Source organism: Cloeon dipterum, chromosome 2 (assembly GCF_949628265.1).
Source record: "Cloeon dipterum chromosome 2, ieCloDipt1.1, whole genome shotgun sequence".
NCBI lineage: Eukaryota > Metazoa > Arthropoda > Insecta > Ephemeroptera > Baetidae > Cloeon > Cloeon dipterum.
Genome location: NC_088787.1, coordinates 30868455 through 30888583, shown reverse-complemented (window position 1 = coordinate 30888583; position 20129 = coordinate 30868455). Strand labels below are relative to the sequence as shown.

General features: G+C 41.1%; 2 protein-coding genes across 4 annotated transcripts; both read right to left on the bottom strand.

Annotated features, from left to right (window-relative positions):
* Positions 1–2361: 2361 nt before the first annotated feature.
* Positions 2362–10359, bottom strand: LOC135935416 (G2/mitotic-specific cyclin-B2-like). Of its 2 annotated transcripts, none has more exons than XM_065477696.1 (7): positions 10224–10359; positions 10094–10166; positions 9654–9832; positions 9197–9599; positions 8065–8226; positions 7062–7604; positions 2362–6540 (listed from the first exon to the last, which is right to left on the bottom strand). In XM_065477696.1, exons 2-7 carry the CDS (start codon positions 10139–10141, stop codon positions 6448–6450), a joined length of 1428 nt encoding a protein of 475 aa, XP_065333768.1. In that variant the 5' UTR covers positions 10142–10166; positions 10224–10359; the 3' UTR covers positions 2362–6447. The 2 variants fall into 2 exon arrangements, with proteins under 2 accessions (XP_065333768.1, XP_065333769.1); XM_065477697.1 differs by having other exon boundaries at positions 10094–10170; positions 10224–10337.
* Positions 10360–11479: 1120 nt separating this feature from the next.
* ear (ENL/AF9-related) lies at positions 11480–19992 on the bottom strand. Of its 2 annotated transcripts, none has more exons than XM_065477694.1 (5): positions 19578–19992; positions 19308–19485; positions 18991–19229; positions 14376–14495; positions 11480–14316 (listed from the first exon to the last, which is right to left on the bottom strand). In XM_065477694.1, exons 1-5 carry the CDS (start codon positions 19587–19589, stop codon positions 13048–13050), a joined length of 1818 nt encoding a protein of 605 aa, XP_065333766.1. In that variant the 5' UTR covers positions 19590–19992; the 3' UTR covers positions 11480–13047. The 2 variants fall into 2 exon arrangements, with proteins under 2 accessions (XP_065333766.1, XP_065333767.1); XM_065477695.1 differs by having other exon boundaries at positions 19006–19229; positions 19578–19990.
* Between the last annotated feature and the right edge of the window lie 137 nt (positions 19993–20129).

Sequence of the window (20129 nt, the reverse complement as noted above, 5' to 3'; positions counted from 1 at the left end):
TGAGACAGAAACAATATTAATTGGAGGTGACCAAATTTTGAGGATTGAGACATGTATTTACATTCCATGGATAACACTATCACAAGTCAAAAGAGGGATGCCAAACCTAAATAGGTTGAATACTGAATATTACGAAACGCTGCTCTGCTATTCCGAATATCTAATAAATTTCAATCAATTCACTCACAAAAGGTCCTGGGTTCGTATTTCGAGAATTATTTCTCTCCAAATTTTTTTCTCTTTAGTATTATAGCTCAGAATATATGTTTTCTCGCCGGACTGATTACAAAATAAAATGCGGAGATTATTCACCAATCTAGAAAAATTTAACAATCCTTTTATTATAACGGAGCAGGATGTATAAGCGGTGTTGTATAATAACATGGCTCAATTCTAGTCATATTTATATTGGTGAAATAAATTTTACAAAAAAAAAGGAAATGTTAGTAGGGAAACAAGATAGGAAGAAATTTATATAGCGCGCTTAAACACACGAATACTCATCACTGAATCGTTCGATGAAGTACTCGGAGATGTCTTGGTTCACATTGGTCGATTTGAAGCTTCCCGTCGAAAACTCCAGAAAGGTTGTCGTCCGCCTATTCGACCTGCCAGTTGAGGTGCGCCAAGGTGTGGATGGGCGCAACCGTCCGCTATGATGCCACGGCGGGCATGGTGCCGCCGGTATCAAGCAGATGCGATGAGGGATATAAAACCGACGCACACTTGGTACCTGTCGGGTCAGGGTGAGAGTCAGAATCAGTGGCCCTATTAGAAATAGTTATACTACAAAAGTAGTGTCGTCTTGGCCCAAAGTAAGACGGGTGAAATGAAGAGGGACTTACGTCGGTTCTTCTATCTCTGACTTATCGGTCGTATCCGAGCTATCTTTACTCGAAGATGTTGGGAGATCACACTCCTGACAACGGAACGTGTGACTCCTTTAGCGTGTTAGGGCCTTCTGACTCTCAAATCCCCGTAAAGGAAAAGGCAAGCCTCTTCCACCCAAAACCAGTACCTGAGGGGCGGTGACATTTCTTGGTGCGTTAACCCTGACATCAATTACTCACATTCACGGATGGAATGTCTATAATTCACACAATTCTCACAAATTTCACTTGCGTACAATTTGTTTCACGAAGGAAAAATAAGAGGGGGACAATAGGAAAGAGTGTTAACAAAATAATAAATAAATAAATCATTTTCTTAATTTACGTGTCATTGCTCATAACATATTGCACAATATACAATTAATTGTTACACTGTGTCGATCAGAAAACGTAGATTTTGTGGTGAACGGTGTGAAAAGTATCGGATCATATATTGAAATTTTCAAAAAAAGAATTAGTTTAAGAGAAGCAGCAAAGAATTGTAAAAATTGATATAAATTATTGTATATAGGGTTAGTGTTGCATGCATAATTGCGTTAAATAAATTATTCATTCAAGTTTAGCTTATTTATCGCTTGGATGTTTTTCAGTGATTACAGTGATTGGCGATTATTTTGCTCATCAATATGCTATAATGATGAGACGTCGTGTTTAGTCTACCGTCAAAGGGGAGTTTTCCCGGGTCCACCTAGTTAATTTTCCAGCTAAATAAGAAGATATTCTTAGTCGTGTACGTTGATAATCTCGCCTTGGTTTCCTGCCAACGCGTAAAGCCTCCACGAAGGAAAATCAATCGAGAGGTCGTTGGAAGACAGAATAATTTTCTCAGCCGCCATTGGAACGTCCATCTTTTGCAGGAAATACAGCAATGTTTCGAAAATGCGTGCCCTATATTTCCTTTCTTCCCTGGTAAGCAAGGCTAGAGGGCACTTCTCGGCGTATGCTTTTTGCCGGGCCTAGCCCCGACCGCTCTATTATCAGTAACGATTGTCACCTTTACACGTGGAGCGGCTCACCCCGTGCAGGGGGTTATCGCCGTCACCGTCCTTTTGCTAGCGGCTCCAAATCCGGCCCTCAGACGGCCAACAAATGGAGGTCCCGCTGAAATAAGGTTTGTCGCTCGGTGACGGCGAAAAATGACAAACAATAAAAATACCCCGCGTTCGTATGTGTGTAATATTCCGTCTCTGCGAGCGTGTTTTCATAAATATCTCGGTTCGTTCCCGCGGAGGCTGGAGCACTCTGTGGGCGGCAACAGATTTGCGGCTCGCTCGCACCGCTTGCGCGACAGATAAAAATTTAATTTTTAAATGGAGCACTCAACAGCCGCTACCAAGGACTCGCTGTTTTTTTTTATCGAATATACCAATGCAGATGCAACTGCCAAGATTTATTTGCGAGCTGAAAGCGAGAAATCAATGAGTAAGCTGCTGCACGTATGGGAAATATGAATTTAATAAAACGACGAGGGCTGGAAAAGGTCACTATGTTTTGATTTGCACATTTTCTTGCTGCTACATTCGTTCAAAAACCAATTCTGGCATCAGCAAAGAGACGGACTCGTCCGAGGCAAGGCTGAAAATAACCGCAAGTGTAGATAACAGCCTGGATCTCAATTTAGCTTTTAAAAGCGTTCATTTCGACGAGAAATGATGTGTGTTAAAAAGTGTGATGGCATTCCTGTTCTTTGCAGAGTTTTCAGGAGCCGGATTTGCAAGTTTTTTAGCACAAGCAGTACTATGCATACCATCCTAAATCTATTTCAATGCACCAAGCTGTCAAGCCGCTGGGTTTGAAGTCGTTTATTTGCGTAGAAAGTGAACCGAAACGTAATCACCATGCAAGAGCGACATATTTTTAAAGAGCCAACCGACCGTCATTCACGAGCCGTGCAGGAAAATGAAGCAAGGGAATAAAGCGAGTTGAGAAAAAGAGCAAGAAACGCAACGTTGGTAATTACAGCCCGAGTCGAGATTGCAATTTCCCCGTCATTTGTCAGCATCGGAGAGGTTTTTTTGCGGACAGCCAGCTCCGCGCGCATTCCTGGGCAAGCGAGAAGCAGGGCAACCTACGTATCTGCCTACGAGAGGCCAGCCAAGCAATTGAGCTTTCCGCCACCGCAGCGGGAGTTTTATCAGGCAAGTGGCAGCGACTTCATCAGCAGGACAATTGAGTTGCGACTCGGTTTCTGCGCCTCCGACCAATTGATTTGACCTCGTAATGGAGCCTGCACGGGAGAGCAGAAGCAGCATCCCTCTCGCCCCATAACAGCCAAACTGCACCGATGGCGGTGGTGGTAATTAAGCCTGCCCGCCAGCGTGCTCGAATTCTAATTCAGTGGCGTTACAAAAATGAAATATGCTCGTTCGCTCGACTGCTGAGCGCTTTGATTCGATTCGCCCGAGTAATTCGATTTGCGCCTTTGATCCGCCGGTCCTCGCGCGCACGACATATTGCCGTCCTGTCGCCGTAGTCGTCAACCAAATTTACGCCTTCTCGCTCGCGGATTGTGCGGGTTTAAAGGGATTTCCATTCGGCTCGGTGCGCGGCTCGCCAGTCGGCGTTTTTTCAAGGCGCGCGGAAAAGATTAGTAGTCTGTCCGTATGATTTCCTTCCTACTCGAGCACCAGACGTCTTCTTTGCCGCCGCGCCTTTTGTGCGTGGCGTGTAATTTCATTTTTCCGCGTTTCTTCCACCGAAAATTTTCCGCTTATCTTGCAAATATTTAAATTTGTAACATCTGTGTAAGAGAGTCCCTTTGGCTGCGTATATATGATTACATTGAATCCACAAGCCATAATTTAAAAGAGCAAATCACACGATTGCACAAAGTAAAGAATCTCTCGCAATTTTCTCATTTTGATATAAATTCGAATCAGCAGAATGAAAGAAAAACCGAAATGAAGTAATATATCGCTCTCCTTTTCAATAATTCATGGAGGGAAATAATAGCTGGAATAATATTCAAATTTCCACCCAGCTGAAATTGCCATAATCGAGTGAATAAAGCATTCAAACAAAAGACTTGATTCTCACGTGTGCCACAAAAACACCCAGCGCTGTGAGGAGTGGCGTTCCCTACGCCTTCACAACTTTTTTTCTTGACAAAGGGCTCTACAAGGATTTGCGAATCCACGCCTGCCATGCCGAAATTCCTCCTCAGCGCATACTAGACTCTCATCCCAGCGTCTTGAATTATAGGTCAAGCCAAGTGAAAACTTGCGGAATTGGCGGATTGAATGCGAGTCCGCTGCGAAAAGCAATCGCTCTCAGGTAGCTTTCCGCCCAACTTAAAGGATCCGACGGTCCACGGAGAAACCACAGTGTAGTTAGACGAAACTTTTTGTTAATTAAAATTCACGACCAAGGCTGTGTAAAAAGTAAATATAGTGGCCCCAGGCGCATCTCAGGAATGTCTCGTTTGCGGCTAGTTTCGCAATCCAACGAATCTTGCGCGTATTTTTTTCCATCCCAGTGGTAATGGCCTTAAGCAAATTTACCGAACGCAGCGGTCCGTAGGGGTTTTACATTATTACACGGGCATCCGAGCATAGAGTGGGAAGAATTTCATTGCATTTTTACTAACTGTGTGTACTCAAAATTGACCTCTGCAGGAAGAACAGAATTTAACCTCTCTGGCGCGATGTTTGGTCTAAAATTGCGCGCGCGCTCAGATTATTTGTTTTTGTTGCGAACACAGAGTTTGAAAATGCCCTCGGGCTTTGCTAATTTTATCTGTCCGTTCCAGACGACAACAGTCATTCATTATTTTCCGACTCAGCGTACTCAATGCCATCAATATTCGCGGACCATTTGTGCCCGCTATTTAATCGCTGTGTGTGCAAATGCCATCTGCATGTTTCCAGAGAAGAGAAAGCGCGACTTTTGCATCGTTTCAGCTGCTGCTGTAGCAGAAAAAGCAAACAGTGATTTTTTTTTGCTTTGGCGGCGGCGGCACGAGGCCAACAAAAGTCCGTTTTTGGCAACACTTTCCATAATAAAATCTTCCTTCGCGCAGGGCGACAACGATGGCTTGGATAATATTAACATTATCAAAATATTAATTCTAAATCACGCCAGCGAGCAACAGCCCAAGAGCGTGGGCTAAATTCATTAGCCGCTCGTCTCGGCCCGCTTTTTATTACATTAGACGCCTTCGCAAACAAGTTCGATTAAAACTTTGTCAAGACTTGCGCGGGGCAATTAATTTATTCGCGGATGACGGAATTTTTTCATGGCTCCTTCAAGGAGGCTGTAAGTAAAGTAGCATACAAAAGATTTTGTTCGCTTCACTGTCGCGTGGAATCAATACGACTTAATCAGATCAAACCTTTCGCGGGTGCAGCTCCATTAAATTGGGCTTTTACAAATTGACATAATAAATGAGATTAACGTTTTTGATAAGATAAATTCTATAGATTTGTTGCCCTTGCGAAAAAAGAGACAGACACAAGAGTTGTCACGGTTTGTTGAGTAACAAATAAATGTTTGAAAAATAAGAATGCATAAATTTTCCTTGAATGATCAAATAACAACTAGATTTCTTTTTAAATTTAAATAAATTTAAATATTGAGCACCTACTTTGACTTGTTTCTCTTTGCATATTAGAGGTTGCTTTTTGCCGGGCCTAGCCCCGACCGCTCTATTATCAGTAACTCTTATCAGTTTCTCTTTGCATATTATCTTACATATACAACATTGAGAATAAGATACCAGATTTCCAAGTCATTGTTCATTTCGATCGTTTCACTTTTTACCAGCAATTCACCAGTTGCATAAACCCTAAGTGTTCGAAGCCACCAACAGATGGCGCCACCGTAGACTTTCGATTTTAAGGCACTTCCGCTGCGATTTCAGACTCAATCTAGCTACTGTGCATTCTTCAATTAATTTGCTATTTTTTGACGTGCGGAAAACCAAATTGGTTCAGCCAATCACCGTATAATCGTGAAAAACTATTTTTTGAAATAAAAATCTTTTCCAACGTTTCCACGGCGAATGGCTGAACCGATTTTGGTTTTCAGCACGTAAAAAAAAGCAAATAAATTATAAAAAGCAAAATAGCTAGATTGAGTCTGAAATCGCAGCGGAAATGCCTTAAAACCACTTAAAACAAAATTTTAAGTCTGTGGTTGCGCCATCTGTTGGCGGCTTCAATAACTAAGGGTTTATACAACTGGTCAGTAGCACATTTAATTAAGTATGCGAATTTTTGTCTGATGAAGCTGACCAGGTACTTACAAATTTGTCGTATTAATACAAAATTTCAATGTGGGATAACAAAACAAAGCGATGCGATGACTAAAATACACGTATTTTCATTGAAAAGTTACAAATACTATGTTTTTATAAAAATCGGGTTACATTTTGCGCGTTAGCAGGAAACAACTTTCAACAATTCGATCCAGGACGCTGCTTCACTGCTTTCAACGACATACAAAGTTATACAACTGGGGTAGATTAAAAATGGACATGGTCAAATATTGAAACTTTACATACAAAATTCTGGCTCTGGTCAACTGTTTGTTAGTCAACACGTAGCACAACGTGCATAAATCACTCCCTGATGGATTCGATTCTGTCCAGACGTCCTTCAACAAAGTTGCTTATCTCAGACAGGTTCTTAGACGAATACTTCTTTCGCACGTTCTGAAATAAAAGATTTTTAATAAGGGATGATAAAATCATTCGTAGGACTTTTTGGAATCGACTGCTTCATTTGCCCTCAATCGTGGGTCAAAGAGAGCGGCCATTATGCAGGGTTCCGACAAACTCGTTTTTTTACATTTTGCGCAACCCACCTGGGGTTTATTGGTGGGTAATACGGGGGTTTTGGGATTTCAATGTTTTTTTTTCAGATTTGCTGATCACTGCATTTTTTTAAAGAAACGAAGCTCATACCCCAGGGCTTGCCAATTTTGCAAACTGCAAAAATGCAGCAGTTGCAGCACTACTTTTTAGCGTAAAAAAACCGCCACAACACCCATTTTTTATTTTCCCGCTTTTTTTGATTTTTGATACCAAAAATATTCAAGCTTTGGGTAAAATAGTGGGTTTTATTGTTTGTTTTCCTGGTTAAAACCGAAAAACCTGGGTTTGTTTAAACCGAGTGGGGTAGATTTGGAACCCTGCCGTGTTGCTTGTTGCGACCGAAAGAAATCAAGACGAACCTGCAAGTTGGACGAGTGTCCCTTGAGGACAACGAGCGCGAGTTGCTTGACGGCCTCCTCAACCTCGACAAAGGAATAAGCAGAGAAGTAGTGGAGCGCGGGGCTCCAGAGACGCTTGAGGGTGTCGCTGGGGCTCTTGTCAACCTGCTTGTACTCGTCATACACATCTTGGTCCAGGTTGACAAACAACGACAGGCACATGGCGGCGGCGGCCTGCAGCGAGGGTCGCACGTGGCACATCTCGTGGCGCACCAGCTGCAGTTCCATGAAGTACTTGGCCGTGCAGTGGTCCTCGAACGTCGCATCGGCCACCATGGTGAAGCGCCGCAGGAACTGCAGCGGCAACGGCCTGCCGATGTTGAACGCCAACGAGGCTAAGATCTTGGACTCCATCTCCACGACCTGCTTCTTGGTGTACGTGTTGTCGGTGACGTAAACGCAGTCGCCGACGGTCGGACACATGATCTCCTCGAATTTGGACGCAACCAGCAGGCTCGTCACGCCGACCAGCTGTAGCTGTGACTTGGGAGTCCCAAGGGCGGTCTACAAATTTATTGATTGCCTTAAAAACAGTGTTCAGAAAAATCATGATTTTTAAAAACGATTTTGGCCTAGCCGGTTTTTAGGAAAATCTATATTTCATTCAAATAATTTCAAAACAATATAATATGGTTTTAAAGCCGCATTTAAATTTTTCAACGCCCTTACTTATTAATTAATGCGACCTTATTAATTTGAGCTTGTTTTATGCCTTAAAATTCAACTAATTTCAAAAATATTGTGAAAATGATTACCAAATTGATAGTTTTGCAGAAATTATTTTTGTTTTGTTTTTCTAGGAATTTTACTTTCATGAAAATCATTAAAGAAAAAAAAATTGAGAAAGACACATTGGAGAGAACAGTTTTTAAAAGTAATCACTTGGTGCATGAAATGACAAAATGACATTTTACACATAAACCAAAAAGGTAAATAAGAAACTTGAAATTGTATGGCTTCTCACCGCCATGTATCTGTCAAAGATTGACACTGTAAGGTACAGTGTCTCGGACATCAGCTTGAACTGGCGGTGGACGCCAATGAGCCAGTCAATAACTGTCGCTCGCATTAGATTTTTCATGAATTTGCACTGCTTGATGTACGCCTCTGGGATGCAGTACACAGCCTGAAAAAAGATTCATTTCTGAAAAAACAATCCTAAGTTAATGGCCTGGCACTAACGTCAGTTTTTTTGGACTTGTGGAAGTTTTTTTTGCTCTTTTTATCCCTGTCCAAGGACCGGAGGACCGGGAAGGGCGCGCACTGCACTAGCACGAATGCTGAAACCCGGGTCCCAATAACACCGCGAACGGATAACATGGGCGCACCAGGCCGCCAGCAGGGACCCAGCCCACTCAAGGGCCACTTGCCTCCGCACCGAGGACTGCATTGAAACGCTATCTAGACATTCGTCCCGTGAAGCCAAATCACGCATGCTGGAAAGGTGCAAACCAGCAAGTAGCGAGTCGGCGCCGGAGCGCCTCTCAGCCCGTTGAGCAATTTGAGCATTTTGAGTCACTAAACTAACCACTTTTTGCCATCTCTGACATTCGGTAGCCAGTATTAGATCTCCCAACTGCTCAAATACCTCCCATTGCTTTGACACTCCTGAGAGTGCCTTAACAATGCGAGCCAACGGGCTGGTAAGGACCAAATTGCCAAAAATAATTTTGTGCCGATTCCACGATTGCAGATTTTCTTCAATGATCAATAACAATTTCCCTCGCGTCGTTAGATTTTGCATTTAAATTTGTATAAACAGGTTTTGATCCAATCATGATAAATTTTACTTTGCAGACAAACCAATTTTTAAAATTTGTGACAAAATTCTTGAATTTGTGCAAGTTTTTCTACTTGTGGGATCAGTTAACAGCTTTTATGTCCTCAACATTATTAATATTTTAATTGAATACAAAATTTTGAAGAACAATTTTTTCAATTTATCAATTGAAAATTAGTGGTGCTTGAAGTGACATCACCGAGAATTTTACACACTAAAAATCAGCCAACCAATCAATTTGTCTTCAACTGAGCAAAAACTTTCAAAAAAATGTTCCTCAAATCTGAACGCTAGTCCACTTTAGCTGTAAACAAACCTCAAGTTGCCTCATGTACAAGTAAATGTCCTTGACATAGTGGGCTACATTCTGGGCGTCATTGAAGTCAGCCTTGTTCTGATTTTCGAGATTGGCAATCTCCTCCTGCGAGAAGCTGGTCAGGTCCGGCTTACTGCTCAGTGCCACCACCTTGTCTGATTGATCTTTGAGTTTGACCGTAACGGGTGCTGCTGGTTTGGGCCTGACTGCCGGTTTCACTGCCTGGGGCTTCGGAGCGGCCTTGGGCTTTGCTTGCTGAGCATTGGGGGCTGAAACGATGTTGGTGATGCGGCGAATGACGCCAGGCTTGGTTGTGCCAGCAGTCAGCGGAACTTGCTTGCCCCGCACATTGGTCTTCTGCTCCGCCGGCTTGCCGGTCGGTCTGCCAGTTGGCAGGTTCAGCCTGTGCGAAATTTCAAATTACGAAAAAATAAAAAGTGGTCAGTAAATTTCATACTTGGGCTTGGCCAAAACGGACTTTTCTTTCGTGGCATTGTCCTGCTTGCCAACAGTGACCAATTGAGCGGTCTGTCTGTTGCCGATCGTGCCAAGGGTGCTTCTCACTTGTTGAAGTGGCGCCGCTTTTCGCACCACATTCTTGGGCAAAGCATTCTCTACATTCTTCCCATTGATGGCCTGAAAATGTAGAATCTACATGTATGCATAATTCCATCAGTAAACCGTGGAATTTATCGTCGACATTTCCCCGCCATTCTGCGGACGCGACCGTTGGGGCAAAATAAAACTAAAATCCCTAAAACCACGAGAATTTCGGGGATTGCGAGCCGTCTCATTTGACCCGTTTTTAAATTTCAACTACGATAGTCCTTAAGATGTAATCAATCTGACCAACTTTCAGTCATGATTTCCGAATTTTATGTTATACAATGTACATACCTGAGCAGTGCGACGAGTTAATCGAACGTGACTTGCGACGTCTGCCATTATCGAACCGGATTCTCAACTTCTTCTCACTAATATGTACGTTACATAGATAAAGGATGGTTTTAGCAAATTTCTAAGCAACCTGCCACAGAAGCGACGAGTTCTCAGCGACGATTCCGGCTTTTTAAACTTAACAGCCTGACACAACGAAACGAAGATCACTTCAAACTACAACTCGCAGTACTCGCACACTTCCAACGGCCAAGTTCCTGTGACAAATCAAATCGCTGCTTGTTGCCAGCTGAGCGACGGATAGGCGAATGGCGAATAGGAGCAACCAGCCAATCAAAGAGCTTCGTTTTATCACGTGACCTGATTATTTGTTCCCATAAGTCGCACCCTTTTTTTGGCTTTAAGCCTTCCGCAGATATTTTGCACGACGTAAAAAGATGCAATCGTTTAAGTTCTGCAGTTTGGGCTTCAAGATAGGTGATGCTGGCATCGTATGATAGACAATTTTGTACCAATAATATGTGATATTATAGTTGAAAACAAATTTTTTTTGCAAATTTTAATATTGAAGTACATAAGTGTTTTTAATTATTTAAAGTGGAATGATACTGGGCAACAATTGAAAATTATTTAAATTGTTGGATGCCTTAAACAATTGACCGATAAACAATTCGTTCAACAATTTGCAATAATAAAAAAATGACCTTTCTACAATAAAAATTCAAATTTTGCCAATTTTCTCCAAAATTTACAGTGCTCGAACATATTTTCTTGGCATATTCCGATTCCTCTCGTCGAGATCTGTCCAACGGTGTATGCCACTTATTGGGGAAACTCTTGGTTTTGAAATTAAATCGGATTTCAAATAAGGAGACAGCCATTGCCATTTGAAAAGCACGGTAACTTTCCAGCCAATTTTCTCAAAAAATTACAGCGCTCCTTAGGTCAATTTAGGCTTTAACTGAATCCTAAGGGACGAGTTTATGCATTGGCAACAAGCATTTTCCAGTATCATTCCTCTTTAAATAATTCCCAATTAAATCGCAATAATAAAAGATTTTGAAATATTCTAGGAACAATCTGAGGTTAATTTTTAGTTTAATTTGTGAATAAATCGATGAACACTGGCTCCTTTTTGTATGATCAAGATTTCTTTCGCAATTTTCCTTAAAATTCCCACAACGTTGCATAGAGTTCGAAATTCGCTTAATTCATCAAAATTAAGCAAAAAATTGAAATTGTTGGATTATCCGGGAAATTTTAAATTCAATTGTTCCTCGGTCCAGATTTTATTTGTTACCAGGCAGAGATTAAAAAGATCTCTTGGCGAATGTATGAGTTCTGCAAAATTCAAGGGATCTCGATTAATAAATAAAAGAGAACCCATCAATTCTATATGTGATGTATAATTTACTTCTTAATTTATCTATTTTAATCGTGGTATTTGGTTGATACTTACATTTGAATTTTCGCTATAATGTAGTTTATATTACGCTCGTACAGTACATAAAGCATCCATGTGTACAATGTGTAGGTATCATGAGTATCAAATTATAATAAAAGTCGCACATTTGAAAAGAAAGCAATAAAATCACCTCAATGCAGTCAACAATGACATAGCGATTTTTGGAAAAGGGTATTGTCAACGTTGTCAATACTCGAGAAGTAATTAACATAATATAACTGATTCGAGTTGTTCCAACTTAAAACAGAAAGAAAGAAAGATCAAGTTTTGAAATCATGTAGTGTTGGTCGATTGCCAAGCGATAGGTAACAGCCCAATTAATGCAATAAATCAGGGCGATAGGATTGACACAATAAATGTAGAGAGTTATTTGGTTCAATTTCTAGAGCAGGCCGAAACAGGGGTTGTCTTTGTCATGGTCGAATAATTTTGAACTTGAGAAATACAAAAATAGTTTTGGGCGTCAGGCTCCACTGCATGCTTGCACACAGATTTTTTTTTTAATTTTTTGCTATTTAATCTACCAAGTTAATTTATCCGTATTGATTAAACTAGAGCACTGCAGAGAGAAGAAATAGCTTTGTCCCATCCAATACTGATATGGCTGATTTTCCAAATAGAGTTTTTCCTGTTGTTGCAAACCGCGTGGTCAGGTAAGAATTATTGAAGTCTGATTCAGAATATTAGATCATATATTTGTACATTGCCTGTGATGCACCCAATGTGAAGTTCTGAATTGTATTAGTTAATGGATCACAACCGCATTTCAATGCAAACGAGTCAAGATTATTCCTCAGGAGGCTTGACGCGTTTTTTAAGTATGGCCTTTCCACATCTCTGAACACCAAATTTAATGCAAACAACGATAACAAAAAATACTCAAGAGACTGGAAGAGCAAGAGCGATCTCCATCAAACTTAACAACGCAACACACGTAATTAGATCTAATCCGCTAGCAGCGCGCTTTTCAGATCAATGAGTGAGGGGAGTATGATTTTGTTTTCTCACGATGGCACAAAATGGCAAGACGACGAATGCTGCTGAGCTTATTCTTAGTATTCAAGACCGTCAAGATCCTGCAGGGCCGAAAAGTAGAACTAGAATTGCATTTCTGACAGTGCCTATCGATTCTTAAGGCTGGATAATTCGAGACGTACGTAAAAACCGTTACTTTGGTCTGAACCTAGCGATAAGAATGCTGGCGACCGATCAGAGAAGGATGCGGTGAATTGCGTTGGCCGTCGCTGTGGCGCTCCTGTCTCGATCTGGCCAATCTCTGATTGGTTGCTGGCGCTCTACACCAAATAAATACCACTAAACTAACAATTTTGACGAACGTTTCCAATTTTTCGACCCTTCAGAATCGATTATTAACAGTCAAAAAGAACTTCCAATGCAACTTTAGAATTTACTTGGCACTATTGCGTTGCTATTGCACCTGTCGGCACTAAATCTGGTTTGCACCCGCAGGGATTCAGCTGCTCGTTCATCATAACGCTCGGAAAAAGTCTTGCAGTCTTGTAACAGTGTTGCGGTCGAGCGTGCATAGGTCGAAGTCGAACGTTTTCTTGGTGAGCTCGTACTTGCCGGTGGCGGTGATGACGTCGACCAGTCGTTGCAGCTCCTCGTCGTCGTCCAGATTCATGATCTTGCGCTGCAGCTCTCGCAGCTCCGACTCGTACTCAGGTGTCATGTCGCGCACGTTGTTGACAGGCAGCGGCGGTGGCAGCATGTCCTGGATGCCTGGCGGAGAGCCCTTCTTGCTCGGCGGCGAGCCAGACGACGACGAGTCCGAATCCGAGCTGTGCTTGCGCTTGCGCTGCGGCGGCTTCTCCTCGTTCCGCCTCCCCTTTTTCTTCTCCTCATCTCGTGTTTTCTTCAGAGCACTGGCGTCCTGCTTGGGGGACGGTGCCTCCAGCTTGATCCGCTTGACTGGCTCATCAATGTCGTCGTCGTCGCTGGAGGAAGAGCTGCTGCTGCTACTGCAACTACCCCCGTTGTTGTCAAAGATTTCGTCCAGCAAGGTGGTCTTGGCCAGCTTCTCCCTCTGCGGCGGCGGTTTTTCCAGTTTTCGCTTCACCGGCGCCGGCGGACTCGGAGAATGCGGCTCTGGCTCCTTGAACTTGATCACCTCTTCCTTGGTCTTGGACTCGCGCTTCTTATCCTTGCTCTCAGACTTCTTCTCTTTTTTCTCCTTGTCTTTCTTTTTGTGTTTGCTCTTGTGCTGCTTGTCAACACCACTATCCTTGTGCCTCATTTTCTCCTCCAGCAAACTCAGCCCGCTCGTCAGCTTTGGGGATTTCTTCATTTCTTTCTCTTTGATCAACTTGTCAATACTAGACTTGTCAGCCTGCTGATATTTCGACTTGGAATCCTTCTCCTCCTTTTGTTTCTTCTCCTTTTTCTTCTTCTCACTCGGGTCTTCCTTCACTTTCACTTCTTCCCTCACTTTCACCAGAGTGACTGGACTAGAGGGCTTTGCCGCACTCTTCTTCTCACTGCCACTCTCCTTGCTGCTCTTATCACGCTTCTTTTCCTCTCTCTTATCCTCCTTTGGAGCGCTCAATTTCTTATCACTGATAGAAATTTTCTCCAAGCCACTAGCACCCGCTTTCGAGTTAGGACCTTTGCCTCCGCTGGAAGATGTAGACGGCTTCGACGTGGAGGGCGTTGGCGTGTGCTTTTTAGTTTCAGGAGCCTTCTTAATCGGGTCGCCGAACAACTCTGAGAACTGCGTCGTCGGTTTGAACTCGGGCTCCTAAATTTAGACATAACATCAACTATTGCTTTTACACGTAATTTGTTACAAACTCTAACCTTCTTGTGCTTTTTGACTGCTTCAGCTAGTGGCTTGGCATGGCTAGAGCTGGAGGGCTTCTGGGATTTGGACAGGGGATCCCCAAAAGCTTTATCACTTGACGGGGCATCAATCCCAACCTGAGCACAGAAATATTTTTAATTATTACTGCAAGTTCGAAAACATTTCAGGAATTAGAAAAAAAATAACAAATTTCCTAGAAACTGTCTGTTTAAGGAGCTCTAAAGTTCGTCTTAATTAGCTTGAACTAATTTGCCTCAATATAATATTTTTTTAAACTGTTCTAGCATTAATTTTCTTTAAATGAGCAGCTTTTACACAGGGTTGCAAACCCAAACCCCTTTTTTAAATGCAGTACGCGGTTTCCGTTATTTATATTCTTTAATTTTTACTAATTTCTTTGCCCATGACATCAACTTGAGCTAGGGGTAGACAGAAAATTCTGGAGAAATATCGGGCTAAAGAGTGTCATATTTGAACTAAAACACCAAAACGCAGAAAAACGTTATGGACCAAAGGACCATAGGGGTTGATAAGAAACTGCAGCCCTGCTTTTAGACAAGTTCGGAAATTAAAAATTGGGGTTATTCTAAAACCACCAGCCCGAATCTATAGAAGATCATTATTTTTATTTTTCGATTGGATAAATCTTTAATTAAACTTGAGTGCAATAAGATTTTACCTATTGTAATTTTCACGTGACAAAGAGGTTAAAATTTATTGTTTCGGTTGGTTATGCAGTTCTTGCTTGTCACTTTTTTGCTATTGTTCATGTAATTTAATTTTAATCTGACCTATGTAATGTACATGAATAAATAAACAGATACATAATTTAAACTAAACTTCGAGCGTTCAAATTTCTGAAAGATTTTTAGTATTGTTTTCTAACTGCTGAATTAAAAACAAAAACATTTATCCATCCAGACAAGGGTGAATTTTCAAAGCTTCAAATTTTAAGAAATATTTGATTTGAATATCTGAATTTTCAGTATTTAAATTGTATAAGAAAATAATTTCTGTCGTGACTTATCATATATTATGATTTGAATTTTTATTGTGGCTGCAAATATATTTGTTCTCAAAGGAAACCTAGGCTTATGGCTGTAGAATGCCGAGGGCTTCTACAATTTATGTTGAATTGAGCCTGAATTGAGAGTAAGGATTTTAACGGAGTTGTCAATGTGTAAACTTGAATGTTGTTTTGTCAAAAAGGCCCCACCGCTTTGGCCGTTCGGCCCGCTCCTCGTTAAATTCATATTATCATATTTTTATTGGGGAATGAGCAAACGGGAAAAACTATCATATCCTTGATTTTTCTGTCTTTGCACACAGAAATAAAAATTAAACCAAGAGCTTGATCATGTACTAAGACTCGGTGGCCTCCACTTCGAGAGTGAAAAATTCGCTTTGCGTGTTTCAAACTAGCGCGGCAACAACTATTGAATGCATTATTTGGGCTGCGTTTTTATTAGATTTGGATGAGAATAGACCAACAAACGGCTCAAGGAGCTGAAACTTATTTTTTCCATTTTCGAAATTTTGACCGGCGGCTGGCGTGCCTGGCGAGCTGAAACCAAAGCGGCTGGCCAAGATTTGGCGAGGCTGGCTGATGTGAGTGCTCTAGTATACGTTTCTATTTTTATTTGGAAGTCAAATATTTCAAAAATTTCAAGAAAAAAATTAATGTCTAACTGATTTGTTCAAAAGGGAAGGGAAAAAAGGTAATATTAATCTGACAAAAATATTTATTGCTCTGAACCTCATACAAGAGTGAATTTTGAGGAACATACAGATTTAGCAACGCAACCTTGTTCAACTGTCAAGTTTTCCCAGTTTTCCAAAATAATTGGGCCAGAATAGGTCGATTATTGATGTATTTGACGTCACTCCATCTATTTCAGATAATATATATTTTTACTGCACAACTAAATAATCCGTACTAGAGTGTATTTCAAGACCAAATTTTTGTATTGTCTGGAACTTTTCTTGACGAAACTGGTATTGTTCTGGTATTGTTTCTAAAAGGAATATTTAAAATTTTCTTGTCTTGTATTGTTTTTCAATCCTTCTTGTTTTGGTATTGATTTTCTGACAAAATAAACTTGTTTCGGTATTGTTTTTTTTTTTTGAAAAAAATTCTTGTTTTTGGAATTTTTTCTGGAAGACATCTTTTTTAAGTTTTATATTACCAAATCTTGCTTTGGCATTTAAAAAAATTGTCATTTTGCTTGATTAAATATATTTTAAAATTGAAACATTTGGGACAGGGATTACAGGATTCCCGTCCCGTCCCTGAGGGACGCGGGTTGAATTTTTAATTTCAAGACAGAGATGGGACGAGACAGAGACAATCTTCAGCGGGACGAGGGACAGTTTTATCGGCAGCAATGGCAAAGTGCTTCATTAAAAGCCTAAAGATTCTTACTTCGTCAACTCGAGGAGGAAAGAAAGCAATTGGGGTTCGCCAAATTTGCAATACTAAAAAATGCAACAGCAACACTGGTTTTTTACGCAAAAATTGACAGCTGGAAAACACCTAGTTTTGTTTTTGTCCGCATTTTTCCGAATTTTACCCCGAAAGAGTCATATATTTCGTGCCAAAATAGTCAGAAATTTTGGAATATTGTGATGAGAGATAAAATTTTCGGTCTCTTGGTATAACCAGTGCAGGGTTCGCAAAAACACGCATTTTTTCGGAAAAAACCCAACTGCATTGCATAAACCTTTTTACGGATGTTTCTGCAATTTTTATTGAAAATAAAAAATTTACACGACCAAAAATAGGGATTTTTAAAAATTAGAAGATTTTTTTCTATGAAAATTTCTCTACCACCATAAAGAATTCAGGAAAAAACAATATTCTTGTATTGCATTTTCCAGTATTGTTTGGTATTGTTCTGGTATTGAATTTAGAAAATAATCCGGCAAAACAAGAACAATACCGGAAATCCGGTATTATTTTTCGGTCTTGTTCTTGAAATACACTCTAATCCGTACAGTTAAAAATCAGTTGACATGAATGGCAGTTTCCTCGGTGAATAGCGAGCTTTATATTTTTCCGTATTTCTACAGAAATATATCCTGCTCAACTATAGTTTCGGCTACTGGTTGCAGTCCTAATTCATGAGCTTCCTCTCCCGACTAGGGGCTGAGCAGGACATTATTTCTGAAGAAATACGGAAAAATAAACAGCTCGCTATCAGGGTTGTATTTGCTTTATTAATACCACCCGATTTTTTTCAACCACTGGTTTTTAACGGTTTCTACCACTCAATTTTTACCAATTTCTTGCAGAAGAAATTCAAGAAATGAATTTATTCCATTTTCCCCTTATGAAAATCTAAGGTTTTCAGTCGGAAGTGGTCAAAATTTCCTGAACTGAACACATTTTTTCTTTTAAATTGCTATTTGCTGCCTCAATTTCTCCAAAAAGTTCCTTAAAAAAATTTTGAGGTCGAGGTCATGAGCAAATAATTAAAAAATTATTGAAAACTGAGATGCAAACATGGCCTGGAAGAAAATGGTAAAAAATTGAAAAAAAACGTTTTTACCACTGCACTGTTTTTTTAAATTTTAAATGCCGGTCTTTTGCAACCCTGCTCTCTATCCACCGAGGTAACTGCCTTTTATTTCATTTGAAAATTATAAAAGTTCGGGGGGGGGGGGGGGGATTAGTGGGCCGCGGTGGCTCGGTGGGCCGCAAAAATCAAGTCCCCGGTAAAAAAATTTGGTGCCAGTCCGGGCCTGCGGTGGGCATGCAAAAAGCGTAACGAAAATGAAAATTTATTTTTAGATTTTTTATTTTCAAGATTTTTCTTTTGATTTTGAAAATATTTTAGCCAAAACAAAGAATTGAACTTGTGTTGCCGCCAGCCCCAGTCCCAACACGGAAAAACCACAAAAAATATGGGCTGCGACAGCCACAAACGCGGGCTGCTTGACAATCTTGGACAAATTGGGCGGTCCGGGCGGCCCACTTGGGCCGCGGCCCACCAGGGTTTCGCCCGGTGCGCCCGATTACTCGTCCAGGCCTGTCAAAAAGTATGAATGACTGTGTACTGACCCAATTAGCAGAAGACGCCATTTTTTAATTAAATTTTTAACCGTTGTGCTACTTTAATTTTCTTTGACAATCCAATGAGTTTAAGTCAAAAATTAACTACAGACCCCAGAACAGAACTTAACCACGATAAGAAATTAAAAATATACTCTTCCTATTTACATTATGAAATGTTATTCCCTTTTTTATGTTTTCGATCTTTTAAGTTTTAATTTTCAACACACACATATTCATTTTGTATTTAATGCAACCGCGAGATGTCAGCACTTACTGATAGCACAATAGATCAACCGTTATTTCAAGTAGAGCGCTATGTCTAGAGCATGACTAGGAAATCTGTTTAAATCGTTAATCAATTTGTGTTATCACCCTTACCAGCACCAAAAAATAAGCAATGAGTGAAAAAATTCAATAAAACAAAAGAATTATTGAAAGTCATTTGTTCCAGGATCCTACCCTGCTGAAGAAAAACCATTGCCTCTCCACTGGGCATGCAATAGCACCAGTCAACGAGTTAATAGGCGGGTGCTTAGAAACAGAAACACGACACTCACGAGATGATCACTCACCCCTCCACCCCTGATCAACTTTTTGCGAAAGTCGCCTGAGGGATTGGTAAAGATGTATTTCTCCCTACGAGAACGGACAACCATGGGTCCGCTGGTTTGCAGGTCAAGGTCGTAGCTGTGCTTGAACTTCTTGGGCTCATCTTTCGTCTTGAAATAAATGTCGATGAGCAAGTTGAAGCCAGCATATCCAGACTCTTTCACACTGAAGGGAGGCTCTTTAATGACTGTAAAAAATTACAGTCATTGATTGAACGTGATCAACACAAATTAAAAAAAAAATGATTGTTCGGGGTAATAAATACCTCTCTTTGGTTTTTGAAAGGTTGCGTGCAGGTAAAACACAACCTTCTCAACAAAGTGGCTGATGTCCGCGCCATCCGCTCCTCGCACATAAACCTCCCAGTCGTGAGTGAACCCCTCGGGGGTTGTCTTTGACTTGATGATGGACTTGTGTCCGAACTCAAACGTAACCTGTATGTCCTGCAAATGCAAATCAGAAAAGCTGTTGATTAGCTTGTTCGGCCTTCATGAAATAACACCAACAAACAACAAGACGATTAAGGGAAACTCACCGAGTGTGCCATTTTCGAGACGATCTTTCTAATTCTCAAGCAAACCAGGTATGCTAGTCACATGGCGGACGAAAGCCGCGCGTTGTGTACTCATAGATGATGGTACTCAACCTAGGCAGCCTCCCTCATGTCTTTCTCAGCCGTTTTGGCCTCCACGACGTTTACCAATTGATTGCTTCACAAACACAGATCCCGCATTATTGCAAAATAAAGGACTAGCGCATCAACTAAATGCGATTTAGGCTTGGAATTCGGCGCTCGCTTAATGATCTCGCATTCTAGATTCAGAGTCTCATGGGGGTGAAAACGGGTAAAGGAAGAGCAACAAAAAGCATGGATGCCCTTGTATACACAAAAATAAGTTAATTGGATGAACGGACCACACTCCTATTGTGTTCTCGTGACGTCATGAGCGGCCTTAGCCCTTAGCCAATGACGTTGCGCGGCAACTCCAGTTTGAAAAATACCGCCGAGGCAGAAGAACGCAATTTGATTGAGCAGGGGGCGGATTACGACGAATCACGAAGAGAACCGAGAGCCGGAAAATGGATT

What these genes read in the sequence shown, in the direction of transcription:
- LOC135935416 (XM_065477696.1), bottom strand. Translation starts at nt 10,141, where the DNA reads ATGGCAGACGTCGCAAGTCACGTTCGATTAACTCGTCGCACTGCTCAG. An exon ending in TAACTCGTCGCACTGCTCAG is followed by an intron (nt 9,833 to 10,093) that starts GTATGTACATTG and finishes CTACATTTTCAG; the next exon opens with GCCATCAATGGGAAGAATGT. An exon ending in TCCGTTTTGGCCAAGCCCAA is followed by an intron (nt 9,600 to 9,653) that starts GTATGAAATTTA and finishes AATTTCGCACAG; the next exon opens with GCTGAACCTGCCAACTGGCA.
- ear (XM_065477694.1), bottom strand. An exon ending in CTTTCAAAAACCAAAGAGAG is followed by an intron (nt 19,230 to 19,307) that starts GTATTTATTACC and finishes AATTTTTTACAG; the next exon opens with TCATTAAAGAGCCTCCCTTC. An exon ending in CAGTCAAAAAGCACAAGAAG is followed by an intron (nt 14,317 to 14,375) that starts GTTAGAGTTTGT and finishes GTCTAAATTTAG; the next exon opens with GAGCCCGAGTTCAAACCGAC.